General features: G+C 48.2%; 1 protein-coding gene across 3 annotated transcripts in view; it reads left to right on the top strand.

Annotated features, from left to right (window-relative positions):
- The first annotated feature begins 13,727 nt into the window (after positions 1-13,727).
- PRKAG3 (protein kinase AMP-activated non-catalytic subunit gamma 3) overlaps positions 13,728-19,870 on the top strand; it is a 7,271-nt gene continuing 1,128 nt past the window's right edge. The window contains exons 1-11 of one of the 3 annotated variants that reach the window (XM_007445841.1): positions 13,728-13,761; positions 14,177-14,216; positions 14,692-14,847; positions 15,194-15,597; positions 16,589-16,670; positions 17,153-17,211; positions 17,313-17,358; positions 17,553-17,607; positions 17,804-17,930; positions 18,067-18,232; positions 19,671-19,708. In XM_007445841.1, coding sequence (XP_007445903.1) covers positions 14,694-14,847; positions 15,194-15,597; positions 16,589-16,670; positions 17,153-17,211; positions 17,313-17,358; positions 17,553-17,607; positions 17,804-17,930; positions 18,067-18,232; positions 19,671-19,708 — 1,131 coding nt within the window. In that variant the 5' untranslated portion in view covers positions 13,728-13,761; positions 14,177-14,216; positions 14,692-14,693. Of the gene's footprint in view, positions 13,855-14,176; positions 14,217-14,691; positions 14,848-15,193; positions 15,598-16,588; positions 16,671-17,152; positions 17,212-17,312; positions 17,359-17,552; positions 17,608-17,803; positions 17,931-18,066; positions 18,233-19,670; positions 19,709-19,870 lie in introns of all 3 variants that reach the window. The other 2 variants (XM_007445842.1, XM_007445843.1) reach the window with 2 other exon arrangements.

Genomic DNA, 19,870 nt, shown 5'->3' on the forward strand with positions numbered 1-19,870 from the left:
TTTGCATCATTTTACTTTTAATTTCAAAAGACAAGCAAGTTTACATCAATTGGTTTTGGAAGTAGAGCGTAATCAAATTCAGCTCAACAATTTCCCAGCTGTGAGACCTTGGGCAAATAACTAGCCTGTCTATGCCTTGATCTCTCATGAGGATAACAGGTACTCCCACGGAGCTGTAATGAGGATTAAATAACATAGTGAAAATGCAGAGCAAGGCCAGTATCTGACAGATACCAGATTCTCATTCCCTAGTAATGGTTGTTTTTTTAAGTGAAGAATTCAGGGTGAGGATCAAGTCTTCCTGCCCTAAATGAACACAAGGACTAAAAGACAATTCCTAGGGCACCAGGTGCATCTATGGGTCATTCCCCGGGGGAAGGTGATGCATTCGCTCAGACTTTTAAGTTTAAAGTGAGACACTTTAAAGAAAAGTATTAAGCAAATTATAGTCTGAGTGGTGCATGGATATGGCAAAATCTGTGAAGGAAAACTGCAAATGATGGTGTTTGGGGAAGCACAGCCCATGCCTAGGGCATTATTAAACCCATCCACGCTCTGATGGGAGAAATGAGGCATCCCAGAAAGGGCAGTAGGGTCACTGCCTTAGAGTACCGCAGAGGAAAAGTCCAGCTCAACATTCAGTCCTTCCAATCCAGAGCTCCCCTGCCTGACAGGGAGCTCCTGAGGATATGTGTGGAAGCTGGACTTTCCCAGCCTGGAGGTCCAGTCTGCCATCTCCTACACCTCTTTCATTCCTTCCAACGATGGTGTGCTGGAAATTGTGCTGGAAGAAGGGTCAGAAGCCCCAAGTTCCGGTCCGAGGAACTTATGTGCCTTGTGTTCTTGATCAAGTCACTTCCCCACTTGCTGCCTCAGTTTCCCCATATGACTTTGGGAGTGGAAATGAACGAGCTCTAAATTCAGTTCAGGTCGGGCGGTGCTTTAACGATTATGGTGAATCCTCAATGCCAGCAGAGGGCCCCAGACCCTAAGGAGCAGATTCGAGGCAACCTCCAGACCACCCAGTAAAGGGCGGAGAGAGTCACAGTGGGACAGGAAGAGTGACAGCTGCCAACAGAGGTGGGGTAACCGAGGGACTGACTGGAGGGACAGGCTGCTCAGGAGAAAGATCACTGTGTGGGTGCAGGGCGAGCGGTGTCCCAGCCTGGCTCTGGGCAGGGCACTTTATCTCTCTGGGCTCATAGCAATTAGAGACCAACCGGTTGGTCTGTATTCAAAAGCAGCATTGCATTCCAGCACTGCTTTCCCTTAGGAGCCTTCATTAATGGGTGGGTGTTGACAATTAGTCTCTCTCTGTCTCTGTCTCTCTCTCTCCACCGGTCCCCCCACCCAAATATTTTTAAATACTTGAGGAAAAGAAATGTAGCATCATGGAAAACTATCATGTTCTACAGAAGACTCAAATGCATCATTTTTACCTCATCTAACTTCAAATTATAAAAATTAAAATTTTAAGATGTTTAAATAAGACAGCTCACTAGTATATCACTGGTAATGGGTTTTTTAAAAAAGCTATAAACAATCTAAATGTTAATGGGGAAATAATTACTTATATTACAGCAAATACTACCATAAAATATAAGATCTCTGCATGTACTGACGCGGTCAAGACATACTGCTCCTGAAGAAAATAAGAACTGGGAATTCCCTGGTGGTCCAGTGGTTAGGACTCCATGCTTCCATTGACAGGGCTGCGGGGTGCGGCAGGTAGGGGCGGGTGGGCCCAGTCCTTGGAGGGGCAACTAAGATCCCGTAAGCCATGTGAGCAGCCAAAAAAAAAAAAGAAAAAGAAAAAGAAAGAACAATCACAGTGCACCAGGATAAATCCTATAAACGGGTAAATTTCTGGAAGGAAGCACAAGAAACTCTTAACAGGCACTACCTTTGGGGCAATGGGAAATGGAGATTTACTTTTCAATTTTATACCTCTGTACACTGCTTTGGAATTTTCTAAAAATGTCTGTATATTATTATTTTTTAAATGTCAACAAGGATTATCTGGTGGGGAGATTATGATTTTGTTTGTTTTTATCTTTATGCTTTGCATTTTAAAAAACAAAACTGTTCTGTTCTTTTGAATGGATAGCACATTTTAAGGTTCAGAAAATCAGGGCAAAACTACAAAATACGCATGGAAATCTTCCTCCCACCTTGTTCCCATGTACCCACTTTCTTACTTCCCCATTCCCCAGCCCATCTCCTGTCAAATCCCATGGGCAACCACTTTTATTTTTTTCATGTATCCTACCAGTATTTCTTTGTGCAGAATCAAGAAATAAAAATGTATATTCCAGTCCCCTTTCTTATATAAAAGGCAGTTAGCATACGATGTACACCATCTGCATCTTGCTTTTTCCATTTAACAAGGTGTCCTGAATATCTTTCTGTATCGCTAAAAATATCTTTCCTCTCTTCCTCCTCCCCACTTTTTAAGTATTTAGCGTTATAAATTTCCCTCTCAGCACTGCTTTAGCCATCTTCGGGATATAGAAATCAAGGCTCAAAGAATGTAAGTGATTTGCTGAAAATTACACAGGAAGTGTGACACTGTTGCCTGGGCAGAGCAGAAATTCTGTTGAGGCCCAGATCTCCTTAAATGTCCTCTGTGCCTCTAGGTAAACTAGGACTGCTTAGGACAGATGTCCACTGGAGTTTGCATGCTACCAAGGGGCTCTGCAGGAGAAAACTTGACATTTTCCCTGGTGGTCCAGTGGTTAAGAATCCTCCTTCCAACGCAGGGGACTAAGATCCCACATGCCACAGGGCAACTAAGCCCGTGCGCCACAACTACTGAGCCCGCGCACTCTGTAGACCGCACACCACAAATAGAGAGAAGCCTGCGCACCGCAGCTACCGAGCCCATGTGCTGTAACGAAAGTTCCCACATGCCACAATGAAGATCCTGTGTGCCTCAACTAAGAGCCACCACAGCCAAATAAATAATAAATTATTTTTTAAATTAAAAAAAAAAATAAATAAACGTGCAGCTGGTGTGCTGGGACTTCCTGAAGAAGGTAGACTGGGAAGGAGGTCTGGGGAGAGCAAGCGAGCTAATGAGCCTGGAGGCAGTCACTGTGTGTGAAAGAAATCTGGTAGAGGAGGCTGTACTGGGCAGCAGGGCTGGGATGCTGGAGGATGCTGTGAATCCAGGCGGGAAGTGAGGCTGTACCTGACCAGAATTCAGTCCGCATTCCATACCCTGAAACTCTGGGAAGGAGATGGCTCTGATACAAGGGAATGAAGGGTATTACTAGGGGCCAGAATTTCGACTATGGGAACCCATTTTGAAATAGGTGATCTGAAGTAGATGGAAAATTTCTGTTGGCCAAAGAGAGAGACAGAAGCCACAGAGGTCTGTGGTCAGAGGAGTAAGGAAATGGCACAGGCAGTGGAGTGGACAGTGTGGGGGCGGGGTCTCAGCCAATGGAGAGGGTGGCAACTGCAAAGGACAGCAGGGCAGTGGGACTGTAGTCCAGCACGAAAGAGCTGACTGTGTATGGAACAGACTCCAAGAAGGAGTAGCGGGTGGGGTGGGGGTTAATCCCAGCGGAAAATACCAGGTCTTTTGCTAATTAAAGTGCGTCACTTTGAGCTCCAGGATTTTGGCATATCAGCTGCAAAGGCAGCACATTTATTATGATCAGCAGGGGAGAAATGAATACACACAACGTATATTGGTTTATTTTTGTCATTATTTAGTTTAAATCGGTATCACAGCCTTCATAGCAGCCATTATTATTCTCATTGAATACCCAAGGACGCGGAAGCTCAGAGTTTTCCAAACGCACATGACAAGAAGCTATCACCTCATTCCCCCACCCGGTTTCTTTTAAATCCAGGTGCACATAACTGACTTGATGGAGAGGCCTGCACATCCCCCAGAGATGCTGGGTTTGCACCTGGATACATAATGGGATGAAGTTTGGGTGGTATCTTTCTTAGAAGGGCGTGAGTGCATTTTGTTAGGCATGGACATTTCTGAAGTTGTGTGTAACGTAGCACAGAGGGTGTGTGTGAATATTGGGCAACTAAAGGGGAGGGCTGTAGTTGTGGTCGTTCTGAGATACCCATTCCATTCCTCCTTATTTTGTAGCAGCCATGCCACTGGGAGAATTGACCTCAGTCAAGGATGAACCCTGATTCGTCTTAAACGTGCTTTCCTGGTGACAGGGATTGGTTCTGGAATGAGGACGTGGTTGAGTTTGGGCTGATAAGATACAAAGAGAAGTTTACAGAGGGCTTTAGGAAGGTGTTTCCTTCTCTTAAAAGAAAGTACAGGAAAAGGTTGTCTCTTTTCCTCTGGATGTTTCTGGGCATCGATAAGGAGTCCAGAACTGCTGCTGCCACCTCAGAACTTGAAGCTGGCACTGGAGGGGAAAGCAGAGCTAAGACAATCAAGGGAAAGTATATCAGAGCCACTGGATCAAAGTGGCTCTGGAAGACCAGCCTGCCCCTGGACGCCCTGTTAGGTGAACCAATAAATCTCCATCTTGTTTAAACCAATTCAAATTGAGTTTTCTATTACTTGTGCCTGATACTGTTACAGCCTGCCTTCTGAGGAATTTAAGCTCAGTGAATTCAGGGTCTCCTCAACTCCCCTGGGGTTGTGTCTAAGTTCCTGAGTACTTGTGCAAGGCTGAGGTTGGGGCGTGAGAGTAGGTATTTGGTTCTCAGTCATCGTCTGTCCAACCTGGCATCCGCTGAGGCATTCATCACACCATCTGGTCCTTAGTTGATGGGCCATACAGGTTGCTATTGTGTTGTTCCTCATTCTCATCCTCTCTTTCTCTCTCCACTTCTGTTCCACTCTTGGGCGCACAAAACGTCATGGGACTTTCAAAGGCTTGGTCTCCTCCTGCATTCTCTTGGATGCTAGGATCCAAGGGATGCTGCTGCCTTACCATGCTGGGTTTGGGGAAACTCTGGAAAGTGATCTAAGGGCCTATCTCCCCACACACACGACATAACACTTTTTACTTTGGATTTTACCCAAGAATTGAGGCAGAGGCCACCTCTGCTCTCAGATACCAAACAAACCAGCCAGGGGGAGGAGGCAGGGGCAGGCTCCCCCTCCTCAGGGACTCACATCTGCTCACTCTTGCTTCCCATCTAACTCTTCTCTTCCTGCCAAACCAAGAGATCTTCACATCCTCTTGGGGCTAAATAAGTCTCACGCTATTTCATATTTATTCTCTGAAGTCTTTTGTGCTTTCTATTTGTCCCATCTGTTCTGTTGTTTCTTTCTCTGTCATTTCTTCATTCTTTTATTTACTAACTGTGTTTCTATTCTTTTAGGGCTTTTTCTAGACATTGCAGCATGCATGATTAAAATATCAAAATCTAAAGTTAATCAAAAATTTTCCTCTTCCCAGATAACACAAGGATTTTTAAATACTTTAAATACTCCATTTTCACCACCCCTCGTTTGTATGTTATGGTTGGCAGCATTTTAATTCTAACCTCCCAGGACATTATAATTCTTAGGGGTTTTTTTTGCAGTTATGATTCATTTAGATTCATCTACATTTTTACCACTTTCCTTGTTGTTTATTCCTTTTAGTTCTCAGATCTAACTTGTAGAATCACTTTCTTTCTGAAGCATATTCTTTAGAAAATTTCCTTTACTGAGGTGAACTCTGTTTTTGTTTGTCATAAAATAAAACTTTTTACCTTCCTTATAAATATTCTCTGTGTGTAAAATTATAAGTTGGAAGTTACTTTCTTTCAGCGCTCTGAAGATGCTCTACTAAGTTCTGGGTTTCCATTATCTATTAGACTGTCATTTCTTTGAAAGTGATCTTTTTTTCTGTTACTTTCAAGTTTTTCCTCTTTGGTTTTTTGCAATTCACTATGATGTTTCTACATGTGGGTTTCTTTCATTTACTCTCCTGGGGATTCATAGGCTTTTCGAATCTAGGGATTGTTATTGTTTATCAGGTCCTCTTCAGATAGCACTTCCACCCCATTTTCTCTCTACTCTCCTTCTGAGACTCTATTTAAATATGTTTTAGGCTTTTCTTTTTTATTTTTATTTATTTATTTATTTATTTTTTGCGGTACGCTGGCCTCTCCCGTTGAGGCCACTGTTGTGGCCTCTCCCGTTGCGGAGCACAGGCTCCGGATGCGCAGGCTCAACGGCCATGGCTCATGGGCCCAGCCGCTCCGCGGCATGTGGGATCTTCCCGGACCGGGGCACGAATCCGTGTCCCCTGCATCAGCAGGCGGACTCTCAACCACTGCGCCACAAGGGAAGCCCTGTTTTAGGCTTTTCTACTTAACCTCCACATCTCTCATTCTCTTTCATACTTATTTTTGCATATTTTTAAACTTTCTGTATTACACTCTGGGTAACTTCTAACCTAACATTCAGTTTTCTCTTCAGCTGGGTTTCATCTGTTGTTAAATTCATTTATTAAATTTTTCCTTTCACTTCTGTATTTTTCATTCATTTCTAGAAGTTCTATTTGCTTTTTTAAGAAATGTGTTCTGCTGCTTTTTATAGTTTCCCATTTGCTCCATGCCTTTTCAGACTCATCTCCTATTTTATTAAACATAAGAAGCATTTGTTATAAATAAAGTGTCTGATAATTCCAGTTTCTGAAATTCTTATGGGTTTATTCCTGCTACGTGTATTTTCTGCTGGCTCTTGTTCACAGTTCCTAGTTTCCTTGTGTATCTAATTATTTTCAACTATGTGCTGGATGTTGCTGGAATAATTTGTGGCTTTGGAAGAGATAACATTTTTCCAGGGAACATTTGTTGTTTGCTTCTGCCAGGCCCTGGGGTGATTACTGACCTTACCACCTTAAAACAAGTTCAAACTTTGACACTCTCTGAACCATTCAGATGAGGAAAGCATTGACTGTACATCTATGTAAGAGCTAGTGTGCTTCTGGATTATGTTTACTCTGAGGATGTGGTCCTTTGAGATACCAGTTTTTTATAGATGGGATCTCCTATCGTACTCCCAACTTGTATGGGTCCTTGGCCTGCATAACTCCATATGGCTCTTGCTAGAATTGGCAGATGCCCTAGAGCAAAGCCACTTTTTTTCTCCCTAACTTCACTGTGTGCCTATTTTCCTTTCACTTGGGCCTAGTCTTTACTGTCTTGTCTTTTCGGTGCTTTTAAGAAGATTTTCTTTATATCTTATTCACCATTTTAAATTGTTTTTAGTGGAATATGTTTTCTGAATAACCTTGCCTGCCAAAGCTCTCAAATCTTTTCTTTAAGCCAAAGGTATTACCTTCCCTCCCCAAAGACCTCACTTTTGAAACTCAAAAGCCAGAAGAGCTCTTCTTTGTATCATTTCTTCCTTGAGACCATAAACAAGGAAACTCTAACTTGAATGAGAAAAGGGCTAGAGGGTAGAAAGAAGTACCCCTCAATTTGGATTATTTCAAAATATTATACGACCACATATGTAAACTGCTTAACCTGGTGCCTAGTACATAGTTAGGGTTCAGCAAATAGTTGCTGTTGTCATGATTATTACTTCCATATCCAAACTCCCCTTCTTTAGGAGGCCTTCCTTCACTAACTTTGTCCCATTCCAATTCTTCTTTTACTGTATTTTATCAAAGTATCCTTTTATCTCCTGTCCCCCAACACCCTGTTGATTACCCTGATTGCATTTTTAAATGTGCACTTTTTCTTGGGAAGATGCAATGAATGAACATCATGCCCAGATGCTTTTGCAAGTGTCTTGGTCTTGTTTCTTTGTTAACTCTGGTATGGGAGCTCTTTCAGCTGTAGGAGAAAATTGAGAAGACTCAATTCAAACTGCATTAAACAGGGACTTCCCTGGTGGTCCAGTGGTTAAGACTCCACGCTCCCAATGCAGGGGGTCCGGTTTGGACCCTTGGTCAGGGAACTAAGTGGTCAAGACTCCACGCTCCCAATGCAGGGGGGCCGGTTTGGACCCTTGGTCAGGGAACTAAGTGGTCAAGACTCCACGCTCCCAATGCAGGGGGCCCTGTTTTGACCCTTGGTCAGGGAACTAAGATCCCACATACCACAACTAAGCCCGTGCGCTGCAGCTACTGAGCCCTTGCACTCTAGAGCCTGTGCGCCGCAACTAGAGAAGTCCGTGTGCCACAGTGAAGATCCAGTGCAGCCTAAATAAACAAATAAATAAATGAATTTTTTAAAAAGGAACTATAAAAACACAGCATTAAACAAAAAAGGATTCTATTGGTTAATGTAACAGAAAAAACCTAGTGTAAGGTCTTCAGGTACAGCTTGATCCAGGGGCTCAATGAATGTCAGGAGGACCTGGTCTTTCTCATCATACTGTGGTTCTTTTGCCTTCTGTTTTATCTTCATTCTCAAGCAGCTCCACTCTGCATGGTTGCCGAATCTCCACACTTACATCCTCACAGCTCCAAATCCAGTGGAAAAGAGTTCCCATTGTCAGCAGCCAAAGTCCCAGGGCTCACCCCTATTGGGCTAATTCGGTCAATACCTCCCTCACTGTGACCAGGGGAATTTGATGTGCTCATTGGCTAAGTCTGAGTCAGATGTATACTTCCTGGAATCCATGGTTAAGCTCCTCTGAAAATCAGGTGCTCTGAGATTGGAGGAAATGTGGTTCCCTGAAAGAAAACTTGGGGGTTGCCAAAAGAGGGGTGAAATGGATCCTGGGTAGACAAAAGCATCATCTGTCCACTTCAATCTCCAACAGCTGACAGAAAAAGGCTCAGTAATGGGGCCTGTGGGGCAGACCAAACTGCAGTAACAAGGTGCTGGTTCTATCCAGGTCCTTAGGACACTGGCATAGATGCTGCTAGGTTTTAGCCACACAGACAGGACAGGAGCTGGAGACTGGTGACTGGCATGAAGGCTGCTCTCACAGCCTGCCAACCACTCTGGCACAGGGGACCCCATTTGCGATTTATCAGTAATGGTCTCATCCAGGCTACTCTCTTGGCTTCCTCAAGCTGCTTAACTACTACTGATATAAAAATAACACTTAAACAGGATCCCGGCCCCATGTCCTAGACGAATCAGCTATCCAGAGATGGCGGCCAAATTCGCCCTAGGGTCAGAGGGCAGTGTCCTTATTATACCCAGTTTTGAGAGTGAGCCGAGATGTAGGGTTTCAAGAAATATTATACCGTGACCAGAGACAAAACTCTAACACCCAAAGAGTATTTATTTCCCAAGAAAAGCCAGTACCTTCTGCTGATTCACCCTGCTGAAGAGGATGGGTGGGGCTGGGCTGGCCACAAGAGCAGGTGTAGGAGCTCCTTTTTTACAACTGGAAAATCACGATGATTTTAGTGTTGTGCAGCATGGTGTCTGCCCCAGCTGAGCCCTCCTCCATCCCAAGCTTGATGCCACCATGAGATGACTACTGGGGACTCAGAGCTCCCACCTCACCCTCCAGCCTGCCTGCTTTCAGAACCTTGTAGCTGGAGGGCTAGGGAGACTGGGACCAGGTGGCGAGGCAATAATTATAGTAAACACTTACTGAGCATATATTACGTGCCAGGCCTGTGCTTCATTTACATTAAGCTTAGTGGCTGAGAGAGTGTGGTGCTAGTCCAGAAACACTGGGTTTGACCCTGGACTTCCTCTCACTAGCTTTGAGATTTTGATCAAGTTACTTTATCCCTTTGTGCCTTGATCTTCTGACCTGTAGCCTCATAATAATAAAAGAATTTACCACATAGGGTTGTGAGGGATTACATGGGATCCTGCACACAATATGTTTTGCAGTGTCTAGTAGATATTCAGCACTGCATAAATGTTAAGCAGCATTATATACACTTGTAATTTCTAACCCTACCCCGATCCCACGATGTAAATGCATTAGTAAGTTGGCATTAGTAGATGCATTAGTCGATGGGTCAGTGGCTTAAACAAGATAGAAGTTTATTTCTCTTTATCACATAACAGTCCAGAGATGGGGAATGGAGGAGATTCTATTATTTTCAACCTGCCTCTTCCACCATGGGGTTCAAATGGCTGATCCAGCTCCCGCCACCATATCATAATTCCAGTCAGTAGGAGGAGGAAAATCTGCCCTTTCCTCCTAAGGGCACCCTAAAAGGTTGCATATAACATTGGCGGGCAGATCCCATTGGCCACACTTAGTCACGTGGCCATGCTATCTGCAGAGGAAACTGGGAAATATAATCCTGCACTTCGTTAAAATTGTGAGGAATTACTAGCAGAGGAAGAAGAAGGGGAGAATAGATGTTGCTCTGCCAGAGCCCACCGCCTGGCCACCCCTCACAAAGAACACCTTTAGCACCCTCCAAAGGGAGGCAAGGCAAAGTTCCATCTGGACACAGCTCCAGCTGAGAGCCCAGGATCTCTGAGGGCCTGGGTGTGGATGGGTCCTCAGAGTCTAGAGCCCTGTGAACCAAAAGGCGGGTAATCTGGCCCTCCCCCTCCCTGAGATAACAGTGCAGGAGGAACAGGATAAACTTCAGAACAGGAAAGAATGGCAAACCCATGGCAGTTACCTGATCTTTAACAGTCACTGAATCTAGTTGGACAGGAATTGCAATGCTGCTTCCCTGCAGTGGAGTAAGTTCTGGGGCAGCTCATCCCCAGTTCTGGGAAACTGTCTACTCTCCTTCGTGTCCTCTGGCATTGCCTCCTGGGAAGTTATTTCCCACCCGACGTCCCCTGTGGCTGCACTTGAGACCACGCTGTCCTTGTAGATGTTACAACTTTCACAGTCCTCCCTCTGCTGGTGCAGATTCGGGGGGCTAGGGACAACTCGGAGGTCAAACCAGTCTTTGCTGACCAGGTTTGTAGTTTCTTTGCCAATGTGACACCGTCAAAATCTCCCAAGGCTTCTGATTTATTTTCATATTTGTGTAACCACAGCCAACTGTCTCACCATTTTTATGCTTGAATACTCTGGACTTGGTGTTCTTCCTGTTTTCTCTCAAACTGCTGGTGGCTGGCTACCTTGAGGTCGTCCGAAAAAATATGCTTGGCTGTGAAGAGAACTTCCCTATTCTGCCCACTGACTGGGCTGGCTTTCTCTGTCTACAGAACAGGGTGTGCTTGAGAAACGTTTGGGACCACAGGTACAGCCCTTGCTAAGGTTGCCTCTTTCAAACCACCGTTTATACAACTCACTGCCTGAGTGCATTTCTCTTGTGGGACTTTACTAGTGGCAGCAAGCAGAAGCCAATACACGCTAGTTTCCGTGAGTTACAGGCTCTGTTAGCATATGATGACATTTCAAGGCATCATAGATGACAGATATGCCATACGTTTTGCTGTATCATAGCAATGGTCACCAGATTACCAGTGTACAATAGTTTTCTTTGCTACCTGAAGTCCAATTTCCAAACCAATGCCACTTGTTTTAGGCTTTTAAAGCAGTGCCACTTCCAGATGCCAACTTTTGCATTAGTTAGGATACATGTTTGATTGCTGTAACAAAGACTCAATTTAAGAATGACTTAAACAAGGAAGTTTATTTCTCTCATGGAACAGTCTATAGACAATCTAAACCTGGTAGGGTGACTCTGGAAACTTTAACAAGCATTTTCCATCTTGGCTACGACATACCTCCTCTAGCTCCTGCCATCACATTAGCATTCCAGCCATCAGAAGGGGAAAAGGAAGAGGGGAACTCATGCCTCTTTCTTTTAAGGCATGACCTGGAAGTTGCTTACATCGCTACCACTCACATTGGCCAAATTAAGTCACAAGGCTATATTTAACTGAAAGGGTTGGGAATTTAGGCAGCTATTGCAGCTAAAATTCAAGTGAATCTATTACTAAAGGAAGAAGAGAGAAATAGATATTGGGAGGCAACTGGTGGCCTCTGACACAGACTGTTTTTATCCTCATTTTAGATTCGTGGAAACAGGCGCAGAAAAAACAAGCAATGCTTTCCAAGGTCAAATGGCAGAGCATGAATTTTAATCAGGTCCATCTGACCCCAAAACAGATTTTCCATCACATCCAGCCAACATAGTTTGGTCATAAAGGTGGCCACTGTTCACGAAGAGATAGAAGGCATTTACATGTGAATGTAAATGTGAGTGTCAGCCCAGTGTACAGTGAGATATGCACACAGAACGTGGCTATAAGGAGATCAGTGCAATGAGGGTGATGCAATCAAGGGAGACTTTGTTTAAAGAGGAGCCCCTGTTACTGGTCCTGTAGGTGGAACATATCTGAGGTGGAGGGGAGAATGGGGTATTGCAGGAGAAGGCAGTGATGTGAGCTGGACCTGTTCTGTATCTGGCTTGGCTGTGAAGGTGGTCCAGAGCACAAAGGGGTGGGGCTTTTCGGGTCTGAGGCACCGCATATCTCCAGGGATGGTCCATGTGATCTTTCCCCCATTTGAAGTGTCCCATTGGCTGTGCCTTTGATATTCCATCATCTGGGACCAGACAGTAACAGGCCACAGGGACCCTGCAGAAGGAGAGCTGCACCTGCCCCCAGTACTACCCAAGACACATGGGAGGCAAAGCCCCTTCCCTGCTCTGCTCTCGTCCTCCGTCCCCATTAGCAGTACAGGGGCTTTGAGGGATGATGGGAAATAACGTTCACTGAATCAGCGAGAAATCCAATAACCCATTACCGTCTGTCCACTCCACGGTGAGACTGGGATGGAAGAGGCTGGAAGGAGGAGAGAAAGGGAGGGGCAGAGAGGGGAGCTGGAGCAGCTGGGTCAGCATTCCCAACTTGGATATTGACTCAGGCCCCAGGAATGCCAAGGAAGGGGGGAGAAAGGGAGGGGCAGAGAGGGGAGCTGGAGCAGCTGGGTCAGCATTCCCAACTTGGATATTGACTCAGCCCCGAGGAATGCCAAGGAAGGGGGGTGGGCAGCCACCAGAGCTGGCTGGGATCCTGTTGGCACCAGGAGACGTAGGGACAGCACACGCAGCGGGATGGGGGGACTGGGGCTTCTGCACACCTGGATGTACCTCCACAGGTAGAAATAGGTGTCTCTGAAGGGATTCTTGCATTGAGGACACTGGACCTGATGATCCCTAGGGTCTCTTCCTATATTAAATTCCTCTGAACTCTAGGACTGGGAGCTTCCCAAAAGGCAGAGCCTAGCTTCTGTGGGTACTTAATTGTTTGAAGAATAAATGGTTGGATAAAAAAGCAAAAAAAGCGCAAGCCCACCTCACTCTTTCAAGGAGATTCTCACAACTCCCTACCTGCCATAACCATCCAGTTCCAACTCCTCCACCAAAGAGAGGGACGGGCCCCTGGGACTCAAATGGAGACATCTGGACACACATTGGCCACTCTCCCGGGACCACCCACAAACCTCTTATCCCCAGCCTCCCAGCTGCAACTTGCCCTTTCTAACTCTAGCACCACCCACGACCGAAGTTGTAAAAGGAAGAGAGTTCAGCTCAGCGCGCCTGTTTTCCCTCCTTTGGCGCCTGGCAAAGATGAGAGAGGCCCTCAGAGAAGAAACCCAGGACTCTGACAGTCCACCCCCTCCCACCCCAGCGCCCTCACAGCGGGGTCCTTCTCCCCTGTCCTCGGAAACCCAGGAGGCAGCCCATGACCAGGCATCGAGATTCCACATGCGCCCCACCCCTCCCCGCCGGCCCGCAGGTTGCCGGGCTGGAGCAGCTGAGCGGCTGGACCCCTTCCTTCCCACTGCCCGACACCCAATCAGAGAGAACCCGATCCGGGAGGGCAGGGCGCCGGGGGCCGGGCCCAGAATAGTGCTGCCCAGATACAGTGTTGCGCAGTCGCTCCTGGAGCCCGCCGGAGCCGGAGCACGCGCTGCGCAGGGTACCCGGGTCCCGGGCGGGGGTGGGGTGGCGGGAGCTGGAGCCGCTGAGGCCGGAGGGCCGAGCGCGCACCACCGCGTGGATGTGTGCGCGTGTGCGGGCGTGTGGGTGTGTTTGACCAGGATTTTCTCTGTATGTGAGCGTGAGGTTGTCTGCATGTGTATAGTCTTTGTATGAGTCTATGTGGTTCTGTGTGTGCCTGGGAAGTGTTGAATATGGCTTTCTGAGGACGTATAAGTGTTTGGGTAGGTTGTGTGTGTTTATGTGTGTTTGTGAGGCGGGTGTTTGTGTGTGTGTGTTTGTGGCGTGTGTGTGTGTGTGTGTGTGTGTGTGTGTGTGTGGTGGGAAGGGGAGCTCCCTTTGGTTCAGAGTGTAGGGCATTTTCCCCACCCCTTCAGACATTCTTCTCCCCGCAGACCCCCTCCTGGAGCAGCCTCCTGGGACCTGAGCACCAAGGTGGGTGTGGCTGCCCATCCTCCTGGGCCCAGCCTCTTCTCGCGCTTCCTTTTGTCCCGTGTCTCTAGGCCCCCAATCTCCCCCACTCTACTAGTCTGGCTTTTGTCTTCCTCTCCTTTTCCTTCTTTGTTCCTCTTTGTTTCTTCTTCCACCTTTTACCTCACCTCCTCCTTCCTCTTTCAGAAGAAGAAAGGGGGACTCCAGAGTCTGAAGATTTGGACCCTCCTGACTTTATCACTTACTAGCTGTGTGATATGTGGCAAATTGCTAACCTCTCTGATCTCAGGTCCCTCGTTAGTGAAATAGGGGTGATAATGCCTCCCTTATGAGATTGCTATGAGGTTTGAATGAGAAACATGTTGGTGGAAAAGCCCTTTGGAAGCTTGCAAATATTAAATATTATCGCTCATAACATTTTAATTGATTTTATTGTGTTACTCCCCAGTAACCAAACAGGCCCCATTCCCCCTTCCAGAGATGAGCTTCCTAGAGCAAGGAGATAACACTTCATGGCCGTCACCAGCCATGACCACCAGCTCAGAAAGAAGCCATGGGGAACAGGGGACCAAGGCCTCAAGATGGACAAGGCAGGAGGATCTAGAGGAAGGGGAGCCACCAGGCCTGGGGGAAGGTGAGGCCAAGGCCAGTTCTGGCGAGAAGGGACTGGGGGCAGTGGGAAGTCCCCGATCCTGGAGCCAGGCTCTGCCCTGGATCTCCCCATAACACAGACACATGACATCTTGTGGCCTCAGTCTCCCCACATGGGAGGGGACAACTGCATTGCTGACCCAGGGGCCCAGCATGGCCAACTCAGGACAGAGCCACCATCCTGTGTGACTCTCTGAGACTCGGCTCTCTCACCTGCAAAATGGGGGCCTCATCATCCAGGCTTGCCAAGGCTGCTGTGAAGATGAACGGAGACAGCAGATGAGAAAGTGCTTTGGAAGATGGAGTTACTGTCCTCTCCCCCCGAACAGGTCTCCAGTCCAGGCCAGCTGCTGAGTCCACCGGGCTGGAGGCCACATTCCCCAAGGCCACACCCTGGACCCAAGCTGCTCCCTTGGCTGGGGTGGGCTCCCCCACAGCAGAGCGGGACATCCTCCCCCCTGACTGTGCAGCCTCAGCCTCCGGCTCCAGCACAGACGATCTGGATGTGGGCATAGAGTTCTCAGCCACAGCAGCCTGGGGCGATGAGCTCGGCCTGGTGGAAGAGAGGCCGGCCCCATGCCCGTCCCCACAGGCACTGTTACCCAGGCTGGGCTGGGACGATGAGCTGCGGAAGCCAGGGGCCCAGGTCTACGTGCACTTCATGCAGGAGCACACCTGCTACGATGCCATGGCAACCAGCTCCAAGATAGTCATCTTCGACACCATGCTGCAGGTGAGGCCGCAGCTCTGCCCCACTTCCATGCTCACAGCCCCCAGGATGCCCTGCCAGCCCTGCCCCGCTACAGGCCCCTTCCAGAATTCCTTCTTAGCACCATGGAGACCGGCAGAGGAGGGCTTTTTCTCTCTGTGTACACCCCCTAATTGTCATCCCAGCTCTGCAACTCAGTATCTATAGGGTTTGGGGTAGGTCTTTGTGCTTCACTCATCTCTAAAATGGGGATAGGAAGGCCTGCTTTACACTACAAGTTTCAGGGGACTCCTGGGCCAACCCAGGATGAGAGGGAGCATTTTGCACACCCCGAATTGTATGGAAAACATTGCAGGGTGGCTTAGGACAAAGAGCGGGGAACTCTTGAAAAGAGAAAAATAGGATGAGCTCTGGTCCCCACTCTACCAGTAGGCTAGGCTACGAAACACCTGATCCCTTTCTTCTCGCCGCGTATAGGAGAGCAGTGTGTAGTGTAGAGAAGAAGCAGGGTCTATGTATCCACAGTTCACTATTTGACTCTAGCACTATATAGACAAATATATTTAATTTAGTAGTTTTGTATTTATTTTGATATGTATTAGAAAAATACAACCACCCTGTATAGATAATACTGTTTAGGATGAAGCCAAAATGAGTCAATGTAAAATTTATTCAGAAAAAAATATCTCGTACATATCATATAAATAATTACACCTCTAGTACTTAGATTAGCAAAAACTATCCTGTGTGTATATGTACACATATGACTTTGGTGTAGAAACACTGAGTTAGGTTCCTACACCCTGGTGTGCCTGGTAAAGGGTCACCTCAGTGCCTCTGGCCACCAGCAGCCTTATCTCTGTAGCAAATATGCCGACAAGGGTCATGTCGAGTGGCAGGCAGGCTCGTGTAGTGGAGGGCCCGGGAGAAGGCCCTGTGGAAGGACCCCGGTTGGGACAGAGGACTCTGAGGGGCAGTGAGCAACTCACCCTCGACTGTTCTCCCCGGTGCTCAGATCAAGAAGGCCTTCTTTGCCCTGGTGGCCAATGGCGTCCGGGCGGCACCTCTGTGGGACAGCAAGAAGCAGAGCTTTGTGGGTGAGAAGGGGCTGGGGAGGCAGAGGTGGCGGGGAAGGGAAAGGGGGGAACTTGTGGGGTGCTTCTGGGGCTGAGCTCTGACGCACCACAGGCTTGAGCTGAGCAGGGGCCTGACGTGGGGGAAATGTGCCAGCTGGGAGACCCCATCTGTGGGAATGCTGTGACCAGCTGACCCCTCCAGCTCTACTACCCCGTGGTCCCATGTCATAGGTGCTAAGTAGGAAAAGAGAAAAGGAAGAGGAAGAAATGGGAGAAAAGAAAAAATGGGGAGGAAAGGAGAGAAATTACAGGGGAAGCATAAAAGGGAGAACCCCATTACTCAGGCACGGGAGCAGCTGCCCTACCCTCCTCTTTCTGAAACCCCACTTTTGTCTCAGTCCGAAGACACTGGCCAGGTGGGGCAGGGGGGCTGAGCCCTCAGCCTGCCTTCCACCCCAAGGCCCAGGCTGACCCCCGCTCCCCCCCGCCCTCCCACCCCGCAGGGATGCTGACCATCACAGACTTCATCTTGGTGCTGCACCGCTATTACAGGTCCCCCCTGGTGAGGAGTGGGCTGGGGGTTCCGGCGGCACCCATCTGTGCTGGGGTGGAGGGAGTTCAGGGGGCCCAAGTCTGACTTCAGGAGTTCTGTTGATGTTCTAGGTCCAGATCTATGAGATTGAAGAACATAAGATTGAGACCTGGAGGGGTGAGTGGGCAAAGGGGCCGAGGGTGTGAGGGTGAGGGTAGGGCTAAGGACCTCAGACAGAGGATGGGCGGTGGGGATTTCCTGGGGGGAGCAGGGAGAAGGCAATAGGGAGCCCAGGGGACCCGAGGGGCTGGGGGCTGCTGGGTGAGGCAGGGTGGCCAGTTCCCTTTCCCTGACTCCAATTTTTCCTGCAGAGATCTACCTTCAAGGCTCCTTCAAGCCTCTGGTCTCCATCTCTCCCAGTGACAGGTAAGCATCCCCAGCCACTCACTTGGGCCTCCTTGCCCTGCACAGACCCCTTCCCCAGCTCCTCAGTTCTGAACTCACGGGCTCACCGTCGGCAAACTGCGGACAAGGCAGCCTTGGCACCCTGTCCTTTCCGGGGGCTGGGATGAAGGGCATCTCTCCCCAGGCTGCCCCAGCCTCACTGCTCCCACTTCTGCAGCCTGTTCGAAGCCATCTATACCCTCATCAAGAACCGGATCCACCGCCTGCCGGTCCTGGACCCAGTCTCAGGCACTGTGCTCCACATCCTCACACACAAGCGGCTGCTCAAGTTCCTGCACATCTTTGTGAGCCCGGGCACAGCCTCAGGGGGGAGACCCGAGGGGCAGAGAAGTCTTCAGCCCTAGGGATTGGGGAGGGAGCAGCTGGGAGCCCTCTGGGGACTACTCCACCCTTATCCCGACCTGGCCCCAACCCAAGCAGGGCACCCTGCTGCCCGGGCCCTCCTTCCTCTCCTGCACCATCCAAGATGTGGGCATCGGCACGTTCCGAGACTTGGCCATGGTGCTAGAAACGGCACCCATCCTGACCGCACTGGACATCTTTGTGGACCGGCGCGTGTCTGCACTGCCTGTGGTCAACGAAGCTGGTACCTACACCCAAGATGGGGGCTCTGGCTGGGGTGGGACTCGGGGTAGCAGGGGTCTTTGTGACATCAGCTCGCGGCCCAGGATGGAGTCAGGGCTACAAGTCTCTGCCTGCTTTGAGCCTTGGATCAGTTACTTAGCCTCTCTGAGCCAGACCTCAATTTCTTGATCTGAAAAAGGGTTAAAGGAGCCATGGCTGTAAACTGCTTCCAAGTTCAAAAGCACCATAATGAAGCTGAATATCAAGAAGTGTTTTAATCTATTTTTTGGTTATGAAAAATTTCACATGTGTGAAAATGGTAGAAAAAACTCTATAACAAACCCCACCTATCCACCCGGATTAACTACTGTTAACACGTTACCATTAACCAGTTCTTTTTTTTTTCCACTGACGTAATTTAAAGTAAATTATATTATAGAATCATGTCATTTCACACCTTAACACTTCATCTGAATCTCTTAAAATAAGTATGTTTCCTACATCACCTAATAAAATTATGAATAATTTTTTAATGCTATCTAATATTCAATCCTAATTCCATTTCCCCATTTTCCCCAAGAATATCTTTTTTTATAGTTGATTTATTCAAATCAAGATCCAATTAAGGTCTGTGCTTTGAATTTGCTTCTTTTGTCCCTTAAGTCTCTTTTAGTCTAGAACAGTTCCCTCCCCACTTAATTTTCATGATGTTGATGATGAGAAGCCTGGGTCTATTGTCCTGTAGAACGTCCCACTTCCAGAGATTTTTCTGTTTTCTGCAGTTGGCCTGTACATTGTTCCTCTCTTCCTGTGTTTCCTGTAAACTGGAAATTAGTTCTAAAGTCTCGATCAGGTTCAGGCTATACTTTTTTTTTTCAAATTTATTTTTGGCCGTGTTGGGTCTTCGTTGCTGCGCACGGGCTTTCTCTAGTTGCAGCGAGTGGGGGCTACTCTTCATTGCGGTGTGCGGACTTCTTATTGTGGTGGCTTCTCTTGTTGCAGAGCATGGGCTCTAGGCGCGCGGGCTTCAGTAGTTGTGGCACACGGCTCAGTAGTTGTGGGGCACAGGCTTAGTTGCTCCGCGGCATGTGGGATCTTCCCAGACCAGGGCTTGAACCCGTGTCCCCTGCATTGGCAGGCGGATTCTTAACCACTGCACCACCCGGGAAGTCCCCAGGCTATACATTGAGGCTAGAATATTTCAGAGGTGATGCCATGTACTCACATTTTGTCACATCAGGAGGCATGATGTCAGGTGTCTCTCTGCGATACTGTTTGATCTGTGGGCTCAGGGTGGTGGCAGCCTGATGCCTCATTATAAAGCCAGTAGCCTGGGGGTGGGGAGGATGTTGAGGAGTTCACTCCGCAAGCCCGCCCCGGGCCCCTACACAGCATCCTGGTTCTGACCTGAACCTCTCCCCTTTCTCTCACCTTCCTCCCCGGCCCCCCAACCCCTGCAGGACAGGTCGTGGGCCTCTACTCCCGCTTTGATGTGATTGTAAGTGTCTGGGGGAATGGAGGGGAGCTGGGGGTGCCACAGGGAGGCTGAGGTGGGGGGATCGATGTGGAGGGGTATCTGTGGACCAGGGAGGCCTTTACAAGTGTATAGAGTGAGATATCTGTGGGGCTGGAGCCTGGCCAAGGGCTGATTAAGAGCGGT

Source organism: Lipotes vexillifer, unplaced genomic scaffold (genome assembly GCF_000442215.2).
Source record: "Lipotes vexillifer unplaced genomic scaffold, Lipotes_vexillifer_v1.1 scaffold965, whole genome shotgun sequence".
Lineage (NCBI taxonomy): Eukaryota > Metazoa > Chordata > Mammalia > Artiodactyla > Lipotidae > Lipotes > Lipotes vexillifer.